We start from the raw sequence: 16,097 nt of genomic DNA on the forward strand, positions 1-16,097 counted from the left end.
ACAGCCCCGGCTCCAGATGTCCCACCATCCCCATTATCTGCCAGCCAAACACCCAGTGCTGTATCTGGCATATCCATGGTGGGTTCCCACCAGGAGGAGGAACGTGGCTGTCGGGTTGGGGAGGTCCAACTTGCATTTAATCTGACCCCTGCTACAGAGGGGGTTTCTGGAATGGCAGTTTTTGGCATAATTTCAATACATAAACTGCCCAGAGTCAAAGGGACTGAACATTTTTTGGCAAAAGGTTTGTTTATTCCCCAGGAGGAGAATATAGGAAACTCTCAACTCAAGTATTTTTCCACTATGGAGAAGAATTAAACAAAAGCAGCAGACAGACCCTTTCCTTCCTATTCCACCCTCTAAACAGGAGTTTTCTCTCTGGCAGATACAAAGCAGAACTTGAATCAATCTGGGCAAGGCTAATGGAAATAATGAAAATCTGCATCAGAGCCTCCTCATACCAAACCTCAACTTGCACTCCTGGTACTGCCCATAATTAATTCTCTGTCCCAACATGATCAAATGTTGGGCAAGATGCTGTCCCCAACATGCCCTGCTCATCAGTGCTAGCTCTATATAGAGGGAGCTTAACTCTAAAATAACCAGATAACATGATTAAAAATATTTAATCATGTACCATACTATCAATAGGACTTTCCACTTTGAAACTCCAGCAGCAAAACAGGACCAATCTCATGAGCTTCCTACAACCTGCTGATGTTACAGTGAGATTTCAGGCATCTTGCTAAAACCCCCACCAGAAATCCATGAAGGAACCAAGCCAGGCTATCATGGCACACTCTTCCTAGAGCACATTACTGAAAATTAAAGAAGAGTTACATATTAATGCCCCCAGAAAGTGTATCTTGACAGCTTGTAATGGAATGATACAACACTCCCTGCCAGGCAAAGATTTACAGAACTGTGCTAATTAGGACCATTTGTCAATAGGTTTCCCTGCACCTACTGTCAAAAACCAGCTTATGCCCCTTGCTAAAGCAGGTAAGAGCTTAGATGGAGTAAGATGTGGTTAATGAGAGTAACAAAACTGAAGAGCAAGCAACACACCCAGCAGCAAAAGCCATATACTGGACTACAGCATAGAAGCTTATCAGCCCACAGATTCTTTGTAAATATTAACAACTAGATGAGGACAGGACTTCAGACAACTCTTAACTCACTAAAGCAAGGGCAGGTGTGTCTGCCTCTGCTGAACTGTGTTTATAACACGTTATAAGATACAAATTTATCACTAGGGAAAGTGCATTGTATAGCAACTTTATTCTTGGAGTTCCTTGACCTCACACAAACACTTTATCGTGTTGCTACAGGATCATTGGATAAGTCACTCCCAGGTCCTCCTAAATGTCATTATCTTAAATTCAGTTAATTCTTGAAATGAATTTTAGGCATAGCACAGGTAGAATTTAGAGTGGCCTTGCCTTTAGAAAATGTCAGTCAGCCTCTCAAAATTAACCTGGAAGTTATTTCATGGACATCTAAGTATCAGCAAATTTGAGAATTACAAATGAGATTCAGGGAAGTGTGCAGCTGCACAGCAAAAGTATGATGCACTATTACCCTACATCATGCAGATAATTCAAAGCATTTCCACTAGGATTTGTCACCTCACTCTCTTCACGATATTTAGAGCTAGCAAAAAAAAAACAAAAACAAACAAACTCCAAAACAGCACAAAATTAGAGTAGATGCTTGAAAGCTTGACCATCAAGGGTTTCAGAGGGTCAGATTATTCAGCTGATGTCAGTAACAGCCCTATTTCTTGAGAAGGACCACCAAATTCCTTTGCACCAAATTGTACAAGAACAATCCTGTGCTGCTGCCCACACCCCAGCCTGGTCCTAAAGTGATTTTCTCAAGTGACCAGACTCAGAGAAACATCACCAAGATCTCCAAGGTGCTCCCATTCCTCACACTCAGTGATGAGAGCCAGCAACATGGACCACCCCATTGTAGCTGGGCTGCTTGAGCAACAGGTGCCTGCTCTGTAGGCTTTGGGTTTGCTGTAAAATAAAGAGCAGGGCAACCTCAGGCTCCCCTGGAGGTTGCTCTGCCCTTCGAGGACCACGAGAAACAGGTGTGAGGAGCAAGCAGTGAGGCAGTGGAGGAGAAAAAGTGAGCAGGGTTAAAAGTGCAGGAGAAAAAAGGGGGAGAAAGGAAGAGAGAGCAGGAGAGGTGCAGGGAGAGACGATGGATTTAGCAGCTTTTGAGTATGCGAGAGCAGCAGGATCTTGGCAGCAGGATTTTGAAATGTGCTCTCCGACAAATCCTCTTTTGTGACAAATGCCAGACGTTTCCCATCATTTCCCAACCTTTCAGTTTATGGTCTGCTGGCACACTCAAGAAAGTTATTTTTCTATTGAGGGGAGCCCAGGATGTGGAAAGGCCATGAACAAGGGGCTCCCGTTGGTACAGGACTGCCAGAGCCCGACCTTCCCCGCAGCCAGCAGGAGTTTTGCTGGGGGCAGGGCTGCAGAGGCTGCCACTTGAACAGCAGATAGCAGCCGCCTGCTCAGAGAGGTATTTGAAGGGGCATTTAAGAGCCTTCCAACCCCATCTGTGAGAAGGAGCCTGATAAGCAGTGCAGATGGCTTTTTCAACCCCAGTTTGTTGGACATTTAGGCTGTGGCTGTGCTGCGGGTTCCCACCTTGTGCAGCTTTAGTTTCACAGCTCAAGGAGGAGCTGCACCAAACACAAAGTGTGGCTGGGAGTGGACAGCCATTCCTCATGCTTGGACCAGAGCCTTGGACTCTCAGGCCTGACCTTGAGCTCCAGCCCTGTTCCCTGAGCCCAATTTCTCTGCTTCCCAAGCGCTGCCCAACTCTTGGGCAGAGCAGCAGCACCTGCTGATCTGCTGGGCTTTGGTGACTCCATACACTGGCTTTTGGAAGATGGGCCAGGAGCACCAAGGAAAATGCAACACTTCTCCCATCAGCTGTATGCACACACCTCTCCGTATGGTGAGCAGACAATGGGAACATGAGCTGCTCCCAGAGCCACCCTGGCAGATGAGACAATGCTACAACTTCCACTTTGCATATGAGGAACAGGGTGCCAAGGAAGCAGCTCTTCATGGCTAGGGAAAATCTGTGACCTGGAGCTGCCCTACATCCTCAGGTCTTCTTTTGCAGCTTTTGATGTCAAACATGAATATTCTGAAAACAAATCCATTTGATCCTTGGACCTACAACGGGTGGCAGATTCCATCCCACAGACCTGCTATGTCATATCCATGTTTAAAGAGCTGCTTGCTCATACCCACAGCACATGTTAACAGTGCTCCCGTACCAGACCAGACAAAAGCAGAACGGCTCAGCTTTACCTGGGGATTTACTGCCAAGCAAAAGATGGATATTCACAGCTGATACAACGCTTGAAGGATCCCAAGCCCTTCCTCCCAACAGCAGACTGTTATTTCTAACATTCACACTTTCTTCCTGTTCACACAAAGGTCAGCTTAGCCATATTAGCTGTGGGTTTTTAGCATGTCTGAGTACAGTAGCAAAGTTTAAAGCTTGTTATCACAGCCCAGCTGATACATGGAGATACATGGAACCACAAGAAAAATAAAGTGTCCAAATAATGATAAAGACCTGACAAATCTGCAAAAGCAAAAGAGCTGACGTTGAAAAGCTGTCACTCCATTTCCTCAAAGCACAAAATACACCTCATGTGATAGATCTCGGCCACCACAGGAAGCAAAGAAAAGATTTACTTCTGCTTTCCTAGAGTGAGGATGTTGTTAAGACTTAGACCAGAGCCCAAACTCTTGCTCACAGCTGAGGGTGCAAGACTGGAAAAAAAATCCCTGTAGACCTGACAAGGGTTTTCAGATATTAGACAAAATGGAGGTGAAATGTGATTTTTCACCATGAAATGTGATTTTTACAATAGAAAAGGCCACGTGTTTTAATACTGAACCTCTACTTAAGGGAATTTCTAGGACAAGGGAAAATCATCTTTTACCTATGGCTGTGGATGTCACGGTGCTACCCCATGTGACAGCTTCTCCCCTGCATGGGGGACAAGTTGGGGGATGTTGAATTTCCTTGCACCTTGCTTGCCTTGTCTCTCATCTGTTTTGCATGCAGAGCACACACAAAAGACCTCTCTAGGTGGCTGGGTTGTACCCACTTTAGCTCTTTTCTCTCAGTTAGAAATAATTAAAAAAAAAAAGAAAAAGAAAAACCAAAGAAAAGAAAGTACTGTGAAGGGACTATTGAAGAGGACAAAACACAGTAACCCTTTTTCTGCCCCTCGGGAAACTGTACAAATATCATGCATATGAAATCTAAAAATTACTGTTCCTTACCAAACTGCCATAATTATGTGTGAATATTAAGAGTTACATTGCTATATGCAAGTAGTAAATCCCATGAGATCAGGTTATTAAATTACTGCAAACATCCTTTTTTTCCCCCCCTCTTCTTCTAATCCTTTTTGCTCATTTCCACCCACAGTGCTTCCACCTAATTAATCTGCTCCATAATAAGCATTCTATACAAATTCCCTGAGAGTCCTTACAAAACTACTTTAAAATAGGAAATTGTAAAAAACCATTACAGTTACATCATTGCAGACTGCATATGCTTTAGTCTGCCATGAACTGGATGAATCTACAAGTAGCACCAGTGGAAAAAACCCTGTTGCTATGAAAAGTCTATACAAGAAATGGCATCTTAAGTACTCTTTCTTTGTATTTGCACCTGGTTTACATGAAAAATAAAACACCAGGAGAAAACAGTGTTTTCATCTTGTAATTGCTGCCTCAGTGCTCTGGGAGATGGAGCTCAGCAGCTGGGAGATGCAGCTCAGCCTGGCTCCCCTCAGCTCCTGTTCTTCATGGCAGACCTGAAGGGATTCACCAAAGAAAGCAAAATTTTCACCCTGCTAGAGAAAAATTACTGCAGTCTTCAACCAGCTTTCTTTTAAGAGGGTATAAAATTCAATTAAGCTCTTGGGAAAGTGGGTATCTGATACCTGTCAGTAGGGTGATCATCATCATCGTATGAAACAGATATGAAACATGACTTTCCCTAAACTCGCTTATTTACTACCTTGGTTCATCAGATGCTCCCAAATAAAGCAAAATAAATAATCAAGCCCCTCAACTAACAGGCTCTGAGCAAGCAGATCATTGCTCATGCTGTCCTAAATCAGCTGTTTATTGAAAAAGAGGGAGCTGAGGAAAGCACACAGCTGGGTTTGACCAAGACAGAGTTAATGGTTCAGAGCCAGCGCCTCACCAGGTATTTAAAGAAAAAGTGCTGGGAGTCACAGCTGAAAGGCAAAGCACACAATGAGTCACTTGGCAAACAAGGGCCAGGAGCACAAGGGGCACAAGGCAGCACCAGGGCTGAGCACTGATTTACAGCCAGGCAGACACAGCCCACGGGGAGCTGGGGACAGCCTGCAAAAAGGCTCAGAATATCAGCGCATGGGCATTTAAAGAGTGCATCTGCATGGAAAAGAACACCAGAAACTAAACTACAGTGCTGCTACAGGCACCTGATGGATGTTCTGAGAGTGAATCCTCTGGTGACCCACCAGCTCTTTTGTATCACCTACTGACACAGGTGTGAGGAAATATTTGGATCCAGACTGGGCTCTGGTCTTCAGCTCCCAGGTGAGATGTCCCCTTGTAACTCATCCCCAAACTTGTCTTCCTGCTCCAACCCCAGCCCTGGGCGTGGACACACCTGGAATTTTGGTCACATGAACCTGGCAAAATTCCCAGAAACAGGCTGGACAAGCCACCTCCAGCAGACCTCAGGTGTGTCCTGCTCCTGAGGGTACCTTAATCTTGGGGTTAGCGGTAGAGTGAGCAGGTGCTTTGCTATCAGACAATTATTAACTTCTTTCCAACAGCTATTTTCTTGCACTGCCCATGTTATCTTTCCCACATTCTTTTCTACCAAGAGATCTTCCAGTTTGCCTGGCGAAATATTCAGCTTCCCAAAGAATCACTACCCAAAAATCTCACTCTGAGCACTCAATTAAGAGCAAACTGTTAATACTACTTTCTGCACCTAGATCAAGAACTTAGCTTTTTTCTAAGTAGATTATAAAATTCAGGAGTTTCTGAACCAATTACTCCATAGCCTCAGTTGCAGGGCTCTCTCTCACCCAAACCTTTCCCTTTTACAAAGTGTCTTTATCACCCCCATAACGATAAACCCCGGTGCCTTGCACATGTCAGCTATCAGGAATTCATTATTTTGTCTGTGTTATGTTATACCAGTCGGGAGTTATCTTTGCAGCCCACAGGCTAGAATCAAAAACGAATGTGTCAGCTATTTAAAGAAAATAGAAGCCCTCCTCCAGCAATTTAATTAACTTCCAGGGAGCATGGCTGGGTTTCAGTCCTGGAAATGGTACTGGGGAAAATACGGTCCAAGATTTCCAGTCAGAAAATAAACTTATTTTTTTCCTCAAAGTTGCTTTCCTTATATAGTCCCTGTAGCTAATCTGATTTTGATAAACATTTTTCCAGTGCTATGACAGCATTGAGGACTTCTAAGTTATAAACTGTCTCTCTCATCAAGCTACAAAGGAAAATAAAAGTATATAGTATTTCACAGCATTTTTGAGGGCAGATGCTTAATTTGTAAACTAAATACAGCTAAATCATTTATTTCCCAAGGAGGCCAGGCTTTATGTTGCATATCTACAAGATGAATAATTAACAGACTGCCAAAACATTGTCTCTTTAAAATTCAAATAGAATTCCTAAAATAAACAGAATATGTACGTTTTCCCCCCAAAACTGAGCCATGCCAGAAGCTGCAATTTGAATCACATTATCTTTCTAAAACCTTTGCATAGAGTTTAAAACTAAGATTTCATAAAACCAGGCTTGCAGATTTTTCTGTTTCATTTGCAAATAGGAGAATAGAGAAACACAATTAACTCACGCAGAGTTTCAAAACTCCAATGACTAATGCTTGCTTGGGGTTCCTATTGCAGGAGCTGGGTAAAAAGTGCTGGGAACTCAGCTTAAACACAGGAGCAGTCAACTGGAAGCCATGCATGAGTTGTGAAAAGCAAACATGAGCCAGTGTTACATCCTTCCCCTTGAGCACAGCGTGCCCAGTGCTGCACAGGAAGGCAGAGGGGCAGGAATCTGCAGCATCCCAGCCCTCCTGGGCACAGCAGAGCTGCAGGACTGTCCTGCTCTGCTCAGGGCAGCCCTGACACCATCCCAGGTAATGGGGAGAGGGATAGCTCACTGGGCATCCCTGTGACATCCTCTTCATCACACACAGCAGGGAATTATCTTGGCTGGGATCACCAGCTGGGTAAACAGGAAAAGGAAATGGGTACAGGGTGGCCTGCTGCCACCTCTGCTCCTCATTCCTCCCGTGTCCCAAAGCCAGTCGTGGCTGCCTTTGAGGATCTACAGTTGTCCAATCAGAACATGCTGGGGATGCAATTTTGAAGCATGCACTTAAGTTTTATAAACATGTCTTCAAAACCAGGGTACTCCCAAAGTGGGATTTGAGTCGTTCATCTTACATAAAGCCTCTTCCCAAATTATAAACATATCTTCAAAACCAGGGTACTCCCAAAGTGGGATTTCTCTGGTTCCTCTTGCATGAAATCTCTCCACAAATAAGAAGGCACAAACAGAATGATTTTTAAGGTCCCTTCCAACCCAAACCATTCCATGGTTCTGTGAAACCCCTGTCCAGTAAGAGCCCAGCTCAGGACCTTGGGGTCCTGCAAAGCACCTGCAAGGATCAAACCCCAGAGTCCCTGCTATTCCCAGGCTGCCAGTGCTACCAGACTGCAAAGCCCCTCCAGAGTGACCTTGGTGGTGTAGAAATCAAAAGTTTTTTACTTTCTCCAAGCGCCCACGTGTCAGGTTTGCTCACTGAAAAGAAACAGATTTCCAAGGAATGTGCTCACCCACTCAGCATGGGGCAGGGGAGGGTGTTTCTCAGCAGGCTGCTGCTCCCTGCCATCAGGGTGTTATCTGGGAATTTGAGCAGTGGATTGGGAAAGAGGTTCCTGTAGAACCACAGGAGTCTGCCGTGTTCGGACCCTGGTACGGAGCTGATGTCAGTGGGAATGCCACACGGTGACCCCACCACAGGATGTGTCCCCATGGAAAAGCTGCCTACGGGATGTGTGGGAAAAATCAGACAGGAAGAGATCCCCAGCATTGCCTGGACTGGCCCAATCCTCACTTCCACAGAGCTAATCTCCAGGACTTCAGGCAATTCCTGCGCTCATTCAGCATTAATCCAGCATCAAAAAAATCAACCTGCACATTCTCACGGAAGCTGAGGTGGTGCAAGAGCCACATTCCAGAAGGTGATTCAAAGCAGAATGTCCAAGTGACAGCGAGCAGAGAACACTCTAAACTCAAGACAGTGCACAGGGAGGCAAATCCCACTGCACAGGAGCACTGCTGCAGGGACACAGTCTGTGCAGCACAGCAAGCTGTGCAGCAGAGGCCAGTCCTTCAGTATCCTCGTTAAGATATGCTGGTAATTAAGCCAGTGCTTTATCAGCACTGGCCCAAAGGACCACTTATGATATGACATGAAATTCCTTCACTCCTGGTGTGCTCACTGGGCCTGGGACAGCTGGCTGTGTTCATTTGCCATGGGGGCATAACATATGTTCAGTTTAACAGAGGAAACAATTGCTGCAGCTATTTCCATGCAACTCTTCAGGGAAGAACTGCATTTGGAAATCACTCTTGTAGCAGAGTGCTCTTCTCCCTACAATTTTCTTTAAATACTTCTGAAGGTAACCACAGGCAATCCACTCCTTGCAATGTGTCCAGGGAAGCATGGAAAACAGCCACAGACACAGTTCCTGGGCTCGTGAAGCCATACTTACAAACCTATTTATGGCAAATGATAAGGAGGCTGTGTTAAGTTTAAACCACATAAGGGACCTTTTCACCACTAAGGTGGTTTTTAACAATAACCTCTGTTCTTGAGAATCAGGAAAATTGTGCCACCGGTTGCTACAGCTTAACAAGTTACTTATTGTGGAGTCAGCAGTGATTTTCTGGTTACCTGTGCCTAACTGAGCTAAGCTTAGGGCGTCCCTGTAGAGATCAGGCAAGATAAAGGGTCTTACTAGAGAAAAATGCAGCATGCTGCAGGTATAAGCAGTATACTGGGGGTCACAGAGCAGGTCTAGAGCATGAACAGGAGCAGAAATGGTCTGCACAGCCAGCCCACCCAGCTGATCAAAGTCACCTTTTTCTCCCTGCAGGTGTGACAGGATGCCAACGAACAGGAGGAGAAGGAGGTTTGATGGATTCACAGAGCGTGTCCTTTGGCAGAGAATGGACAGGCCTTTGAAGGGAAGGGGTCTAGGGATTGGCACTGGCATTTACCTGACAACTGCCCCCTCAAGGGAAAACAGAGTTACTCTGGCAGTCAAACGTGACTTGCTCCCTGCATTTGGGCACACAGGTCTGTACTGAACGCTCTCCAAAGCTGCTGTAGCTAAAGCGTAAAACACACCTCTCCCCCCATATGGAAACTCAGCAAGCAGTAAAATATTAACGTGACCAAAGCCAATCTTCTGAATCTCTATTTGCTTAGTGAGCTGTTGCTAATGGAAGGTCTTTCCCCGTGGCTCCAGCAGCTCCAGGTGACCCCACCTGCTCCCCCACAGCCCCTTATCACAATCAGAGCTGGGTAAGCAGCACCTCCAAGGGGAAGGCAGACCTGATGATGCAGCTTTAAACAGCTCAAGGGGGTCGCACCTCAGCCAGAACACAACTGTTGGGTCAAGTGTGGGGAGGGAGAGGCCCCGGGGCAGCTGCAGGAGAACACGGCTCATTGATCCCAGGGGCAGCTGACGGCTGTGTCCCTGCACGTGCTGCCACTGCACGGGCAGGGCTGTGGGCAAGGTCACCCACGTGGACCCAAACACAAGTCAGCAGAAGCATAGGCAATGGTTTGCTTGGCAAAAGTTTGGCAAAGCACAGGTTTTCCTGGCAGGGGAGTGTGGGAGCTTTCCCCTTCTCCCACTGTGGCACCCACACTTGGGAGGGGAGCAGAGCGTGGTGGCCTGAAACACTGTTTTGACTCAGAGCTTGCTCACAAAAGGCATTACTCACCCTGCAGACTCAGATTTTATCCAGCCCAGCAGCACATTTCACTTTCTTCGGGCACTGCTTGCAGCTGGACTTTACCCCCATTTGTGATTGTTTGCAATACAATGCCAACACAGAAAAACACATCCATCAAGCCCACCAGTATTAGAAAGGAAAATGTTATTACCTGGAATAGTCCCCTTTAGCTTCCTACAATTGAAAAACAGTGACAGAATTAAAACATGATCTCTTCAAAAGCCTCGATTTTCCCAGCATTGTTCACTTCCCCACTCCCACAGCTCTGCGGGCAGATCCTGACCCCCACCACACTCCCTGCAAAACACCGATCCTGCCTGCATGTGCTCAAGAGCTGGACTTGGCCCCTCATGCTCCCAGCTGCAGACAATCCACCCACAGCACAAATAAAACTGCTTCCAAAACGGGGATGAGTTTCACATTGCAAATCAAATGTCACTTTTACTGCACAAGAAGTGAAATACAATTCTCCCTCCTCTCCCATTCAGGCAAAGGTTGGCTGTACAGTCAGGTCAGCAGTTGGGAGGAATTGCGCTCGCTCGAGATGAAAACAACTGTTCAGGCAGATCAGGCTGCTGCTGCAGCTTTGCTGTGGCACTTTGTCAATGACAATGCAATGGGGAAAAACCCCCAATTTTTTAAAGGCAGAATTTCATAGAAAGCGGTAAATAACTGGAGTTTTAAGTCTCAGTAAAACAAAACTAGATTAATGAAAGGAAACTGACACTGTGTATTTTAACATAACAAAGGTATCAAAACCATATGCTCAGAAAAGAAGATTCACAGGCATAATATAGCTGGTTTCACTACAATATTTACACTTTTCTTCCCAGATCTCTGGAATGTATTTAAATTAGGCTAAGTGATAAATTGAATGGAAACCTGCCTAGATAAATTACTTCCTTTGATTAGCTTTCACTCTTTCAATTTAAAACTCCTCAAACAAATATTTCTCTTACTCGCCTATGAGAAAACAAACTCCCATGTGCTCCAGCTTCCTCTGAGCCCCCCCAGGCGCGGAGACCACAAACAACCCTGCGGGGCTCGTCCCTGGGGAGCGGGGGAAAAACGCCGGGAAGGGGAACGCGCTGAGCCAAACCCGGGGCCGGACACTCACCTGGAGCACCAGGGCGGCCAACTTGAAGACGGTCTCGCTGTCCACCTCGATCTGCCCCTGTGCCGGAGAGAGCAGAGCGTGAGCCGGGGCGGGAGGGGAGGGGGCCGGGGAGGCGGCGCCGCTCCCGCCCCGTGTCCCCGCTGCCACCGCCGGCAGCGCAGCCCGGCCCCCGAGCCCGAGCCCTGCCCTCCGCCGGCTGCCTTGGCAAACGGGATGCTGCTCCGGGTACTGCGGCCGAGCCCCCCCGGAATGCCGCCTTTGCCAGGCAGCAAGCGAGGGGTTTTAATGTGCACCCCTCAAGGTCATAGAAGCAGAGACTGCTTTGGGTTGGAATCATAGACTGGCTGGGTTTGAGACCTCAACAACCATCCTGAGCCCCTTGCCCTGGGCAGGGACACCTTCCACTAGACCAGGGACGCCTTCCACCAGACCATGTTACTCCATGCCCTGGCATTCAGCACTTGCAGGGATGGGACAAGGCAGACACATGGTTGGATGGCACCCATGAGCTCGTACGGACCCCTTCCACCAGACCATGTTACTCCATGCCCTGGCATTCAGCACTGCAGGGATGGGACAAGGCAGACACATGGTTGGATGGCACCCATGAGCTCGTATCAGCCCGACAGGTAGCATATTTGACAAGATCTAAACCCCTGACACTGTCTGCAAGAAAGTTATTTATCTCCCTTCCACCAGACCATTATTACTCCATGCCCTGGCATTCAGCACTTGCAGGGATGGGGATGGCAGACGCATGGTTGCATGGCACCTACGAGCACGTATCAGCTCAACAGGTAGCATATTTTACAAGATCTAAACCCCTGACACCGTCTGCAAGAAAAGCTATTTATCTCCCTTCCACCAGACCATGTTACTGCATGCCCTGGCATTCAGCACTTGCAGGGATGGGGCATGGCACACGCATGGTTGGATGCATGTATCAGCTCAACAGGCAGCAGTATTTAACAAGATCTAAACCCCTGACACCATCTGCAAGAAAAAGTATTTATGTCCCAGCTCATTCCTGTGCTCTCCAGAGCACAGAAGCTGAGTTTGGGTGCATCTATCCACTGGGATAGCCCTGTACCAGCCAAGAGAAAACCAAGGAACTACATCCATCTCTCCAGAGAGAGTTTTACTGCTTACAGTTTTAGGGTCATTCCTTGTTTGTTGTGATTGTGGTACACAGCCCCTGATGCTAAACCAGCCATACTGATTAATCACAAGGACAGCATAACTGAGTCCTTTGCCCTGCTCAGCCTGCATCCCACAGCTTTCATTTCTTTCAACTCCACTGGAGCTCTAGAGCAATCAGAAAAACTGCATGGACCCCATGCTAGAAATCTCCTGTGCCTTGAGCCCACCCCAAAACCAACAGCACTAAGTACTCAGAAACTCCACAAGTACCAAAGCATCAAAGCTACATGAGGATCCTGGTTTGTTTTTTTTTTTTTTTCTCCTGCTTACAAGCTTAAGTACAAAATTTCCAGGTTAGTTTCTTACCAGGAAAACCCCTGCCCTTGGTTCTACTCTGGACCAGCAGTGACGCTGGAAGAGTAAAGGAGATGCACTGACAGTTGCATTGTTTTACTCCTGCATCCTGCAAACAGTGGGCCAAGCACAAAACTGAGCCTATGGAGCAGCCCAGGAACACAGATTTTTTCTTACTGACCTTCTGCAAATGCAGATAGTGGACATGATGCCTGCCTCATGTCACTGAGATCCCCACACATCCTTAGCCCCCAGGATCTCTTGGCTGAATGAGGAGACAGAGCAGACTGAAAGCTGAAATAATGCCAAAACCAGGGCAGCAGCAAGATCTACAGAATTACATACAGATACAGGGAAATGACATCTCAAAATATATTAGGGCACATCTGGAGCTGAGCTAATTTACCACAGCTGCAGGTCTGGCCCACAGAGACTAAATTCAAAAGTTGAACAAACAAATAATTCAATTTTCATGGAAAGGAAGTGTTTTTGCCAGCTTTGTCAATAAAACATTCCAGCAGCAGCACTCCCCCAGGCTTCTCTGACAGGCAGACCAAGAGGAATTTCCCCTTCCCAACAGGTGTGGCACCAGCTATGCAGGAGTAGCCCCCAAAGCATTCCCAGACATATTTTATTAGAAGAAGAGGAGGGGTGCATCACAAGTTAAAAGAAAAAAAAAATGGCTTGAAGTGCATCCTTCCTTCAGATCCCTCAGATCCCTTTCATGGCGGTGCTTAAGAAAAGAGGCAAGATTGCAGCCCAGAAACTCTTCACATAGGTGCAATTTTAAGGCACTTTGTTACTTCCAGGACTGTATCAGGTTAGTCTTTGTCATGCACATCTGAGCTGGCTTTTTGAAAGCTTAAATTGCATCTGCCCAAGCAAGCTCTGATGCCAGCTGTGGTGGTGAGAGGATTACGGGAGATCAGGTCACCCCAGCACCATGGTGTCCTTCACCAGCAGACAAAGAACTCAGATATGAGAAAATGCCATCACAGGGACCTCAGCTCAGCAGGAAAGGTGAGATCTGGCTCAGCAAAGCTGGCCCTGGATCACAAATCAGGGAAAACAGGGACAGAAGGGGCTTTAAAAGCTCACCAAGACCCTTGCCCTGCCCCAAGGCAGAGTCAGCTACATGGGGCTCACTGCCTTTTAAGCCCACAAGAAAATCAAGGAGATTTAACTCTCCAAAGCCCTCTTGATTTATTGCTGGCTCCCCGATAAGCTCAGCAGCACTTGATGAGCTGCTGCAGCAGAGTCTCTGCTGACCCACAGCAAGAGCTGCTGCTGGCCTTACAGGGGTGTTTGGGACTTAATAACCAAGCACCTCCTCACTTTTCATCTTCAAAGTAACTCACAGCCATTAACTAATTAGCAAGAATAATTACGAGGCCGCTGTTCCGTGTTTATTTGCTTTTTCCTAGACACTGGCCTTAAGAAACTCTGGTCACTTTACTGGCCGCTGTGGCACAGCCACAAGTGTTAACAGTGATCCCACAAACCACTTCATTTCAGATTTTAGGAGACCCAAGAGAGCACGAAGGGGGACTGGCTTCTCCAGGTGAGGAAGTTTCAGCCTTTGCTTTCAGAATGAGGGATTTGCTGTGCCAGTGCCCTCAGTTTCAAATTTGCTTAAAAGCTGTGAAGGAGTGAAGAGGTAAGAGGGTCCTCCCTAACCTGACCTCCTGAAGATGTTGCAGGTGTCTTGACCAAGCAAAGAGGACAAACAGATCAGCCCAGGAGCAGGGCTGCCATCACATCTGTCCAGCTGCTGCAACCGTTAGAACGGGGTGGACCAGCCCTAGTTGTTGTCCCATGTCACCACCCAGTAAGAGTGGCAGGAGACTGGGGCCACTCTAAGAAAGGCTCAGGAGAAAAAAAACAGAAAAAACAACCAACCCAAAGAACAGCTCACCCTTTAAAGGGACTAAAAATCACAGAAGAGAAGGTGCAGGGAAGTGAAGGGACTGAAGTCCTGCAGTAGCTGAGTAGCAGAGCAAGGATTTGAAGCAAAGGATGCCAAAGCCCAGCTCAGCCTGTATTTGACAGGCTAATGCTCTCCAAGTGACAGTGTCTTGGGCAATTCCCTCTGAGCCTGGAAGTACTTTTTCATCATAATGTAACATTATTTGCCATCTGGCTCACCAATTGGCCACTGCTGTAATGTAATCCAGCTCTGCCCTGGGCTGTCATGGAGTCTGGACAGCCCTTGGCTTGACACAAATCCAGACAGTGATATGTGTTGCTCTGAAGTGCAGGACCATGACTCTTCCCACTCACTCGGGCAATATTTTGGTTTTATAATCATCCTTCAGCCTGGAGGTTGGCAGATGGGGGTTTCTGTCTCAGTATTGCTTTATCAGCAAGGTCAGATTTCAAAAATAGACGAGGAAAATGACTGTAAGAAGATTAATTTGCATTGCCTGTCATTGCCAGGGTAATTCCAGCAGAGACTTCAGTGAGTAAGTGGGGGACCCTGAGAGCCAGGGCAGCCAGAGCTCCCACAGCCACGTGCTGGAGATGAAGGTGGAAGGTTTTCCTAGATTTATCCCAAGTGGAAACAAGGTCACCAGCATGAGGTTAAGTAGATGTATGTCATTCAGATAATGGAATCTGAGTCTTCTACATTTGGGATGTAAATGAGCTTAAGCAGACTGGTGACTGCAGCTCCAGGGAGGGGATGAAACTGATATTTTTCAATTAGAGTCTGCACAGGGGCCGATCATTTAACAGTGAGATAGATTCAGCCAGAAGACCACTGGCTTATCTAAACACTGAACTTGGTCCAGCAGATTCAGGTGGTGGCTTTTGTCATCCTGATAAACATCAGAGTAATAAAAGGCTGCAGCAGGTGTCCAAACTGGTTGGCAATTACTGTAGAGCAGGAGTACATCACTACCTCAGCACCTGGTTAAAACCAACTCAACCTTCAGTGCCCATGGGCAGAATTTAGCCCCCAGTTCAGATAGGAGCTCAAGTCTTGCTGCACAGACAGAGAATGTGATAAAAATCACAAGCTCGGTCATGAATAGAGCAGTAAACCCTCATTAGACACAGCAACAACACTAGAATTTACTGCCATAGAGATACAAGTGTGAAATCCTGATGAAAACTCAGATCAAGAGTGATGATAGTCAGATGAGCATTAACTATGTTAAGCAAATCTTTAGGCTGTAAACTCAGATTAAAGCAGATTTAAAAAAAATAACACACAGGAACTGTCATGTTTAACTCTTTAGAGCCAGAGCAAGAAGTGAAAATGGACATGGTTTGTTCAAACCAGAGGTTAAAGGCTGACAACAAAATCATTTCACTTGCAGATTTGAGAATTAAGATACCAACATGCTTGTTCCCTCAGACTA

At 46.6% G+C, this 16,097-nt stretch overlaps 1 protein-coding gene across 7 annotated transcripts in view; it reads right to left on the minus strand.

Annotated features, from left to right (window-relative positions):
• FRMD4B (FERM domain containing 4B) overlaps nt 1–16,097 on the minus strand; it is a 132,975-nt gene that overhangs the window by 30,029 nt on the left and 86,849 nt on the right. For 6 of the 7 annotated variants that reach the window (XM_039695382.1, XM_039695385.1, XM_039695383.1 and 3 more), the window contains exons 6-7: nt 11,242–11,298; nt 10,276–10,298 (exon numbers count right to left, since the gene is read on the minus strand). In XM_039695382.1, the coding sequence (XP_039551316.1) occupies nt 10,276–10,298; nt 11,242–11,298 (80 nt within the window). The remainder of the gene's footprint in view (nt 1–10,275; nt 10,299–11,241; nt 11,299–16,097) is intronic. The other variant, XM_039695386.1, reaches the window with a different exon arrangement.

This window comes from Passer montanus, unplaced genomic scaffold (assembly GCF_014805655.1).
Source record: "Passer montanus isolate IOZ18808 unplaced genomic scaffold, ASM1480565v1 scaffold9, whole genome shotgun sequence".
NCBI lineage: Eukaryota > Metazoa > Chordata > Aves > Passeriformes > Passeridae > Passer > Passer montanus.